Here is an 11,360-nt window from a genome sequence, read left to right as displayed (position 1 = left end):
CAAGCAATTCTCCTGCCTCAGCCTCCCAAGTTGCTGGGATTACAGGTATGCACCACCATGTCTGGCTAATTTTATATATATATATAGTAGAGACAGGGTTTCACCATGTTGGTCAGGCTTGTCGCGAACTCCTGACCTCAAGTGATCCACCTGCCTCGGCCTTCCAGAGTGCTGGAGTTACAGGCGTGAGCCCCCATGCCTGGCCTCTCTGATTAATTTCTGTTGCCCACACTTGGTGGCATGCCTGAGTGAACACCTACACACGTGTGGGAGTGTGAGGATGTGTGAGTGTGAGAGCATGTGTGGTACTCCTCATGCTATTGTTTTCCAGGGCTCCACATCTCAACTACGTGATCACCCTTACAAGCCCTCTGGAATCTCCCCACTCGGCAGTGTGGAGGAGAGGTGCATGTTGTGCCCTGTCCAGCCCAGGGCAGAAGCAATGAAACCACATTGATCACAGAGTCAGTTCTCCTCTGAGGAGTCAGGGACCCCCCTCTTTCCTTCCTGTGTGTTCCATGTATTCCCAACTTCCTATCCTGGCTGATTTCTAAGAGAAGTTACAGCCCCTTTCAAAACTACACAAGCTACCCCAAAATCAAATAAAATTAAAAATAAGTAATTGATAGCCATGGAATGGAATGTGGAGTATATGCAGCCATGAGAAAGGATGAAGGACAGACTCATGCTACAACCTGGATGAAGCTGGAAAATGTGCTAAGCGAGAGAAGCCCCACACAAAAGGCCATGTATTGTGTGATGTATATGAGACATCCAGAATAGGCAAATTCATAGAGAGAGAAACTGGTTGCCCAGAGACGGGATAGAGGAAATGAACGGTGACTGCTAATACATAGGGGTTCCTTTTGGGACAGGAAGAAAATTACCTGGATTTAGATATAGTGATGGTTATGCAATCTTGTGGAATAAAAGCTACTGAATTGTGTATCTTAAAAGGGTGAATTTTATATTTTGTGAATTATATCTCAATAATAAAATAAGTAATTGAAGTTGGGGCAGACAGTAAGGGCAGGGAAAAGCAGGGATAGACAATGGCGGTTAGAGCTAATAATGCCATTCTGATGGCAGAAGAAGATGGGAGCCCCCAGAAGAGGAGTGGCAGCCAGGGGCTGCCAGAGGAGGGGCCCTGGAGGCAAACCAAAGAACTCTTAAGTGAGGTAAAGTGCACCGAGAAGGGTTGAGCATGTGAATACTGTCCTTCAATGCTCTTAAAGAGCTGTCATTTTCCTTAAAAAAAAAAAAAAAAAGTGTTGGCGAGTAATTCAAACTTACAGAAAAGTTACAAGAATATAACAAAGAACACCTGTGTACTCTTTACCAAGAGTTACCACATTACATTTTGCCCCTTTGCTTTATCATTTGCACATGCTTTCTCTCTAATATACAAATATTTTTTTCTGAACAATCAGATGCCTTAGCCCTAAATAGTTCAGTATGTATTTCCTAAGAATTAAGATATTCTCTCGTAAAACTGCAATATAGTTATCAGCTTCTATAAGTTTAACATTGATACAGTGCCTGTATCTAATTTATCATAAAGGGCTGTTTTAAGCAATGTTAGCTTTGGAAACTGTGATAGTGGAAAGCATGGTGGGAGCCCAGGTTTCTTCTTTAATTCTGTGTACAGTTATCTGCCCTTGGAACGTACTCCTTCTTTATCCCCTAGCTGAGAACCAAGGGCTTTCCTCACTTGTATCCATTTCCTCAACCTGAGGATCTTTTAAGGCAATTGAGCCTCTTTTTAAAATATTTTTTGATGCAGGGAAGAAGGGCACCAACTAAAAGCAAATTAAATTGAGAAATTTTAGTTCATTTAACCATTCTCTTCTTTCTGCTTCTTATTATTTTTCTATAGGAGTAAGGCTATAATATTGTAAGTACTACCATAATTTATTGGTAACGAATTTAGGCTCAGAATAACTTTTAATCTTGCTGTCCAATATGAGTTATTAAAATAAAATATTAGGACAAGCCCCATGCACTAACATTTTTCTCCTTCCTTCCTTCCTTACACAAAATTTGCTAAGCCCCTACTACATACTAGGGCTAAGTCAGTAGCTAGTGATAAAATGATGAATCAGACGCCCTCTCCTGCCTTCATGAATTGCAAGCCTCCTGGGGAATGCAGACAACTAAATGAACAATGACCACACAGTGCCCATATTGATGGACATGTGGGCACTCTGGTAGGACCATAGAAACTAAGGCAAGGAGGCAAATGGATTTACTTCAAGATTATGCTTCAACAAACAGAGATTCATTCAACAATGCTGGTCACTGTGCTGAGTCTGGTGTTGCAGAAATGAACAGCAGATACAGCATCTTCTTTCATGGAGCTTACCGTCTACTGGGGGAGACAGGCATCAATTCAACCAACATGTATTAGGTGTCTATCATGTGTGAGGCAATCTGGGAGTGAGGGGGACAGACGACACCGTCCTTGCCCAAATTGAAGACATGAGTCCTTTCTCATCTGTTTAGAGGAAAACTCAGAGTCCAAGGCTCATCATAAGAAAAAGCAAATTATTATTCCAGACATCATCTTCCTCGCAGAAGAGCAAGGAAGGCAACCTATAAAGTGAGCTTCTCCAAGACCTTTAAAGATGTGAGGCTTAGGATGGTCCTAAAGGAGGAGGAGACCTTTTTTTCCTTTAGAAAACATGTAGAATTTTATTTTCAAATTAGCTTTGGGAATATGAATATATGCAGATGGTTAAAAAAATCAAAAAGTAAAATTTTCTTTCTTTCCTAACCCCCAGCCACTCAGTTCTCTCCTCAGGGACAATCACTGTTAAGGGTTTCTTTTACTTTCTTGCAGGAAACATGTACAAACATATGCATGCATACATACTCCCCCCTCTCTGCTTTATGCATTTGGCTCTGCTCCTTGCTTTTTCGACTTAAACCATACACTACGGCTATATTCTTTCAATGACTGCATAGCAGGGATGAACCATACCATATTTAACTAGCCACCCACTGACAGAATTTACGAAGCTTCTAGTCTTTTGCTGTAACAAACAATGCCGTGATGCACTGGGGAGTAAAATGAGGAGGAATAAAATTGCACATAAAGTATATAATATGGTCAAGGTCAACTATTATTTTAGAAATAGGTAGATTTAACAATCTGTAGAAAACAGATTTGCACCAAAAAAACAGGCCCAAATGTACAAGGACACTGGGGAAAAAAACGCAGGTCAGTTTATCACCAACTGGGTTTATAAGATACCAAGAAAAGTAAACATCTGGTCCTTAGCATAATATTGTTCAGAGAGGCATAATGTAGGTTGCACATACTTGGAAGAAAATCAGCTAGGATCAGGGTCATCCCCGAAGAACAGCACAGACACAGAACCATTCTTCAGATGGGAATGACGTAATCATTTTAGGAAGGGCATGCCTAATTTGGGCACAGAAGTGGTTGGCCCTGTAGGACCAGCTAGGGATAGTACAGATTATAGCAGGTATTAGGAGGGGTAAAAGTGGGGAACAGAAGGAGGAGAAATTCGAAGGGTAAATAGTTTGTAAATATGTACACAGGGGTTTGAGCACTCTTGGGATTCAGCAGGCCCACGGCTTCTCCAACCGGCTGGCCACTGTGGCCTGGCTGTTCAGCACACGTTCTGCTGCTGCCCCTGTGCTATTAACCAGTTGGCATTGCTGCTGGGAGGAACCCAAGAACCAGGAGAAGGTCCACCCATCTGGTTCTGGATAAGAAGGCAGTACTGGAACCATCTGGGCAACCCCCTGATTATTTAGGGAGCTCCCCTGCCTTTATTGATGTCCTACAGTGGACAGTTCTCACATTGTGGTTCCTGAAGGAAAATTCCCAGAAGTAGAATTTCTAGATCAAAAAGTATATGCAATGTTATATTTTGAAAGGTAATATAAAATTGCCCTCCAAAGAGATTTATACCGATTCATATCCCCATGTGCTGTAAGAGAGAGTGCCTGCCTCTCCACTCTCCCTCCAATTTAGTGTATTATCAAACTCTTTGATCTTTGACCATATGATGAATTGTATCTGAAAAACAAAGTCTTCGTTTGCATTTCTCTTATAATGTGTGAGGCTGAATATCTTTTTCTTATGGTTAGAAGCCATCTGCTAGGGCTCTTTCCCCCTGGTAAGCTGTTAGTTCCTGTTCTTTGTTAATATGAACTATTAAGTTAATGACATTTTTCTTATTGATTTACAGGAGCCCTTTATATATATAAGGAAATCAAATCTGATGTTATCATTTTCCCCCAGTTTTTTGTTTCTCTGTTGACTTTAAGGTATTTTCCCCTTCCAGAAATTTTACATCATTATATAGTGAAATTTATCATCTTCTTCCCACTGATTTGAAATGCTATCTTTACCATAAGGAAAAATGGAAGAGTAGAATTCCTTAAAAGAAAACAGAGCAAGTCAAGATAAGCTGGCTTGGCTGGAATGGAGGGTGTATGTGGAAAATGACATTGGAAAGATCTTGGCTCCCTGAGGCTGAGGGTTCTGCCCTTTGAGCAAGCAGGACCCTGAAATGGCTACAGGAATTGCAGCTGCAGGTTTAGATGTGTTCAGTCCCTCAAGACCATATGTTTGATTTGCCTGGGAATCTGTCTTTACAGACACTGGTCACCTGGGAAGGTGATGTCCTTGTGTGTGTGCAAAAGGGGGAGAAGGAGAACCGCGGCTGGAAGCAGTGGATTGAGGGGGACAAGCTGTACCTGGTAAGTACTGGGGTCTGCTCAGCTCCCCTCCATTGTGCTTACACATACTACTGTGGTCACCTAGCCAGGCGCTTTGACAAGAAAAACGGCCCTGCACTCCTACCCGGAGCTCCAGCCAAATGCATGTGGTCATATAGTCAGGAAGCCATTCCCATCTGGCTCAGGGGACTCCAGGAAGAAATCTATATGGCTGTTTCTGTGAACAGCTGCGATTCAAAAGAAAGTTCAGAATGCTGAGTTAGGAAGCAGAGATCCAAGGAGAAATACAGGGAACCTGCTAAAGACCAGCTGGGGAGAAATGTGAGCCACAGAATTTAGATGCCCTGGAGGAGGGTGGGACAGGGCTTTCCCACAATGATGGGAGCCTGGGAGAGGGAGTGGGTAGGGAGGAGACAGGACCCACTCTGACTGGGAACTGCCTTGACCTCTCTCCATAAGATATGTCCTCCTGACCCCAAAATGTTTTAGGTTAATTTGGTACTAGAACAGAGCAGTAGGAACAATAACTGATAACCTTAAATGTCTTATACCTGTCGAGACAGCTTAATTTTTCATTCTTCAATCTTCAAGGCACTTCATGGGTTCACCATTCAAATGGCGAAAAATCTTTCACTCCTTCATCCTTTTTCGCTCATTTGTAAATGAATGGCTCATTCAGTGAATGGCTCTTCATTCATTAATTCACTCACTTTGGAATCAGGCAGGTACTGGGCTCCAATGTCAGTATTCAGGTTGCCACGGCGCCTTTCGCAGTCAGCCTTGCTTCACCTGAGATCTTTATTTTGAAGGCAATGTCAGCTGATGATATATGGGAGGCATTCATCGTGTTTTCCACTGATGGCTTTCCCTACCTGCACTGGTTTGGATGATGGATTTTTCTAATTGTAATACAATCCCCAGTGGTCCCTGTGGCTTAGACAATGGATTCATAGTCAACTGCAATGACTGTGGTGGTCCTTCCCACACTCACGTTTTTCCCTCCTCCTTCGAGAATCCGTGAGGGTCAAATAAGGCCTGGGGCTCCCTCTATCTGGATGAAAAACAGGACCTTGTCGGCTGCACAGGCAAGCCTGGGAAAGCCTTTCTGCACCTCACACCCTGCGGGTACCTGTGCCACCACCAGCCACTATTCTAATCACCAGAGGCCAGAAAGCCAGGTTAGAGGGGCAGCTCACTGGCCAGCATCTTTTCAGGCCCTTACCTTCCAAACACTTCTTCACACTAGGTCCTTTCCTTCCTCATGGCTTCGCTGCCTTTTATAAATGAGGCCATGTTACTTTAATCATGGGAGTAGGAGAAATCCTGTCCAAGAGGGTCATTTCTTTGCATTTTTCATTTTTATAGTTGTTCAAGCTCAATTCAAGTGTCAAAATCAAATTACTGCTACCTGCAGGGCATGCCCGCTGATTGGGTCTGTGAGATGCACTTTGCCCAGAATGCCTAAGTGTCCTCTTTATTCCAACCTCTCACCCCCAGATACCAAGGGGGCTGAGAGCTGGGCAGAAGAAAGGCCTGGCCTGTTAGCCCCTCACCCACTTTCTGACGTTGCAGGAGCTGACCTGTGGCAACCAAGTGTGCCGTCAAGTGTTCAAAAAGAAGTGATAGCAACGCGGGAGGCCTGCCAAGCACGAGCTCCCCACTGCCCACACTGAGTGTCTACTGGCTTTGAGAAGCAGCTGTGGAGACCTTCCCACTCTTGACAGCCCCATTAAGGCATCTGGATGGGTTTTAAAGAGAATGTGTAGGTAGCAGTGATAGACATATTCCCCTCCTTTAAAACCTAGCATTAAATGGAAAAACAAAAATTACTCCCATATTTTGAAACCCTTTATATCGATCTCCGTTTATTTCTAGAGCTGTCAGTTTTACCCACAGACAGAAGACATGACTGTCTGTGTGATTTTTCATGTTGATTAATTTGTTTCAGTTTATTTTATTTTGTTTCTTTTTTCTCAGCTTGTTTGTTGGTTTGTGGGGGACATGGCGGGTGGGGAGGAGGGTATTTTACCTAGAAACATTCTGTGGCCAACACAGCATCTGCTACTGACTCTTGAACATCCTCGTTTGAGACTCATTCCTTTGGATAGCACATTATTTCTCCAAAGTTCTATTTTAGGATACATATGCCTCCCAGACTGCACCTTGCCCTGAGCAGCCTGGGCAGAGCTATTCCAACAGATCTGCAGTGCCAGCTGCTCTTGGCCCAAGCCAGCCCTCTGTCCATCAGCCCTGTGCTGCAGAGGGGGTCACTAACCACATGTCTACTCAGGCTCAGTGTAGCTTCTCAACTACTGCCACATGCCAGGTGCCACAAGCTCTGGGGCCAGGAGGCCTGAGTTCAAGTACTGCCCCTTCACTTCTTAGCTGGGTGACCATGGGCCTGTCATTTAGCCTCTCTGTCCTCATTTTCCTCTACTATGATATGGAGAAGAGATAAAACTACCATCTCCTCCACTGGGTCACTGTGAGCATTAAGCAATTTAAAACATGCAATGTGCTTGCAACGGGCCCTGGTATGTGGTAAGGATTCAGTCCCTGTTAGCCCTGGTCCTTCTGCTGAGTTACCCCCTCCACAGTCTCAGAGGTCCTGGTGAGCAGATGCTAAATAGAGATAGGTCAATACTTCCACAACCTTCTGGTGCCTTCAGAACATTACGTTCATTATTCTGAGCAGAATTGTATTTTGCTGCAGGGTACACAGATGGAATAGTGCACCTGGAAGGATAGAGTGGTTAATGCAGACGGATTTGTGACGGATCATTCATGGGGTCCTAAGTTCATGGGGTCCTGCAGGTAAAGGGCATATCCTTCATCCTTCTGTCCCACCATGAGGCAAGCATTCCCTTTGTAAGGCAGGTTTATCCCCAGAGGGCTAGCACATGGTGTTAGCACACTTCCGTATGATTTGAACAATCAGATCTTTTCATTGATTCTGAACATCCTAAATGGGATTAGGGGAATGGATAGAAAGGCTGCAATCCAGCCACATGGCCCAGGGCCAGCCTTGGCTCAAGCCCTTTGATCAAGCCATCATGCCATGGGCCTCCTGGCAAGCTGTGCTCCCAAACAACCATGCCATGTTCCTGCAGCAAGAAAGCCAGAAAAGTGCCTGGCTGGAGCCTCATGTTGGCTGGGAGAAGATAGGAGGCGGAGTTCTCTCACATGCATGGCTTTTTTGGTCAAGTCAGTGAGAGGTGCTGGGGAGAAAGGGGAGCTTCCTGAGGAAGTGCAGACCCCCTCTCCTGGGGCAGACAGGGAACCAAGTAGAGGGACCAATGAAATGGACCCTTTGTCCCCACCTTCTTAGAGTTTCCCCAAGAGGCCATCCCCACTCCTATCACTCCTGCCAGGTTTGCCCTTGCTCACCACAGGCTCAAATGACCTCTCACCTGTCCCTCAAGAAAACCCTATTGAATGGGGTTGTGTCTGAAGCCCACTGGGGACTCACTGTAAAGTATTCCGTGCAGGTAAGGGGTTAGTATTTATTAATGATTTTTGATCCTGGGTTTTGCAAAGTGTATTCTAGGAGATATTAGTCCTTAAGATTCCATGAAAAGGTTTATGGTCAAATAAATTTGGAGAACTGTATCCCCTTCCTAGAAATTCATAATGAGAATTAGCATTTTTAAAGCTCTGACAAGTTCTCCAGCAAAGACATCCAGTCTGAAACCGTGGAATCCCCTTCACCCAGAAGAGTTCCATATCCACAGGGTGCTTTGGAAGCAATGAAATCATTCCCAACATGTGCACGCCACTTTTTCAATCATACATGGCAACAATATACCTTAAAACTCTCATTTTCCAAGTGGGATAGTCTCAGTACATTTTTACCACAAATGAAAAGTAACTGATTGAATTAGTTTACATATAGTATGAAAGACTCGTAGTGGCTGTATTCATTCTACTGATAATTGTTTTTCAAAGAAGATGCATCTGAACTCATAGTACAGTTTTAGGGCCCATTGAAAAGCCTGGGCATCTATTTTGGGCCAGAGCCTTCTTTTCATTCCAGCACTTACTGTGGATAGGAAAAGTCAAGTTGCCTCTCTCATATTTCTGGTCCCTCAGCCTGTTTGAGAACCAAACCATGGCAGGAATGCTTCACTCCAGCACCAACAAGCCTAGTCGGGAGTAGAGTAGAAAAGATTAACTTTTAAGACCCATCTGGGGCTTATACTGAGGACAGGGCAGGCCAGTGGGAAGCATTCTTGGAACCTCAAAACCCCACCTCCAGGGAGTATCATGAGAGATATTGGGGTTAGCTGTTAACCAGTGGGGCCTGTTCTTGAAAGTTAAAGAAAACCTGTCCTTGAAAGTTAAAAAAAAAAAAAAAAAAAAAAAATCCAGGCTCACAAATGGGCAGCATTGCAGGGTGGCTCAAGCTTGGACTTTGGCATCAGCCCTTGGTTTGAACATGGACCTTGTCACTCTCCAGCTGTGTGACTATGCAGCAGTTACTTCCCCTCTCTGAGCCTCCCCTTTCTCATCTGTAAAGTGAGCATTATAGAACCTGCTACATAGGGAGTCATAAGGATTGAATAAGACCCTGTGGTACAGTGCCTGAAACAATAGTCAATTCTCTCCCTATACACAGATTCTCCTCCCCAGTCCCATATATTTATCGATATTAATACATATATGATGACGTGATGATTTCCTTCATGAAAACTCTTTGCTCTTTAAGAGTTTTAATACTGAGATCGCTTACTGTAGTCATTTCCAAAGGTGAAGATCAAACAGAAGGACTTATTAAAAACACAAATTCCTGCCCCCTCCCCTGCTCCTCTAATCTGGTTCTGAGGTCAGGGACAGGGGTGTGGAATCTGTACCATTTCAAGCTCTCCAGGCGAGTCCTCTGCAAGTACACTGGTAAACCCTGCCTCATTCATCCAAAGCATGATCATTTTAAACATATTTACCCACATATGCACACCCACATACTTAAGCAAAAGCCCAAGTCCACCTCCATAGGTGAATAAAGTCAGTGGTCAAAGGTCATGTGAACCACGCACACATCTTTCTGCTGATGCAGTATTAGGGCCCCTGACTGTGTCCAATGAGTCCTGTAAGAGAAGCAATTTCACCCTCTCTAGAGCAGCTTCGTAATGGGGGAGACGTTTAGGCCCTGGATAATGGCAGTGGGTGATGGGAGCAGGGTGATGGGAACAGGTGGTGAAGGAACCAGCACAAGCAAAGGCACGAGGCAGAAAAAGGCAAGGAGGGTTGGGGAGAGGTGGGGTGCGCGTTCTTGCCCATGGTGGAAGGCAGGAGGACCAGGATCTGGGGGGCTGTTCTCTCAGGCTCGGGTAGGTCATGAACACTTGTTTGGCCTCAGTCAGTGCACCATGAGAGCCAGATCTTCTCAGGAGAGTGATGTATCTGGGATTCTGCGGCTCAGAAAATGATACCCCAAAGTATGGCACTTTGGTGTGCTGAGTACTTTGAACTAAAGGATATTGGAAGACCTCAGAATCAACCTCAGAACCATGGTCTCTTTGACTTCCTGCTTCCTAACTCTCATCCTTCATTTCTCCCTCAAAGAAAGTCACGGAAACATAATTCCTCGTCCCCTAGGTGGGTCATAAAAACTGGAACCCCTCTTCCCCAAAACAAGCCATGAACCCTGGAAATACTACTCTCATCTCCCCCTTTCTGTCTAGAAGGTGGCCATAAAGAAATTCTCTGGCCTACCCTTATCTGATATTAGATCATAAGACCCTCATTCCGGAGGGGTCCCGCATCATACCCAGAAGGAAGAAATGCTACAAAAGAGAGGCCAAGAAGAACCTGAGCAGACAGGCCTTGCTGGGTTTTCCCATTCAGTCTATTACTACTGGATTATACCCTTTTTGTCAATACAAAAAGAGTACATGGCTGTCCACTCTTCATCAAACCTAAGCATACAAAGTCTCCCCTGGGTCTTGGGGTCTACATTTTTGAAGTCTCCCATATCACATAAAAGTTTGATTAAATAAATGTGTTATGCTTTTCTCTTGTTAACCTATCTTTTGTTCTAGGAGTGTGGTGGGGAGGAAAGATGTCACTCCTTTTCATCCCTAGGAGGACATGAACCAGGAATGCACTGCAGTCATTGTTGACAGGACAGACGAGGGTGGGGAGAGGAACCCAGGATCAAGTATTTCAGGGGAGAAGCCATGAGGGTCCCATATTAGGGATAGGGAGTGGTCACAGGAAGGAAGGGAAGAACAAGAGAGGTGCTTTAAGGAGCTGCCCCACTAGGCAGGGCTACACAAAGCTCACAAAGGAGATGAGGGCATAAAGATGGTTGTGGGTGCGGGGACGGGGAAGGACAAATACACACAACACAGCTCAGCAGTGGCAGAGGGAGAGGGGGATGCCAAAGGGAAAATCACGTGTTGGGTTAAGCCTGTTGTACATGAGGTGACAGAGCAATGACTGCAAAGGCCAGCATGCTCTGTCTCCCTCAACCACTGCCACCCTCCAATGGCTAATTGTTACCCCCTTCAAGAGTCCAGCTGCTGCTGCTGGCTGAAAAGGGAAGGAGGTCTTGGCTGGGGCCAGAGCTGATGAAGCAGTGACTGCCAGTTTTGAGGCTGGGAGATGATGATGTCACAAGGGATAAGGGGAGCAAGAGAAGGGATGGG

At 44.9% G+C, this 11,360-nt stretch overlaps 1 protein-coding gene across 1 annotated transcript in view; it reads left to right on the top strand.

Annotated features, from left to right (window-relative positions):
* RBP2 (retinol binding protein 2) overlaps positions 1 to 6,565 on the top strand; it is a 23,761-nt gene extending 17,196 nt beyond the window's left edge. Inside the window, exons 3-4 of the mRNA XM_023187877.1 lie at positions 4,633 to 4,734; positions 6,286 to 6,565. Coding sequence (XP_023043645.1) covers positions 4,633 to 4,734; positions 6,286 to 6,336 — 153 coding nt within the window. The 3' untranslated portion in view covers positions 6,337 to 6,565. The remainder of the gene's footprint in view (positions 1 to 4,632; positions 4,735 to 6,285) is intronic.
* The last annotated feature ends 4,795 nt before the right edge of the window (positions 6,566 to 11,360 follow it).

Source organism: Piliocolobus tephrosceles, chromosome 2, assembly GCF_002776525.5.
Source record: "Piliocolobus tephrosceles isolate RC106 chromosome 2, ASM277652v3, whole genome shotgun sequence".
NCBI classification, from domain to species: Eukaryota; Metazoa; Chordata; class Mammalia; order Primates; family Cercopithecidae; genus Piliocolobus; species Piliocolobus tephrosceles.
This window is presented reverse-complemented; position numbering and strand designations above follow the sequence as displayed.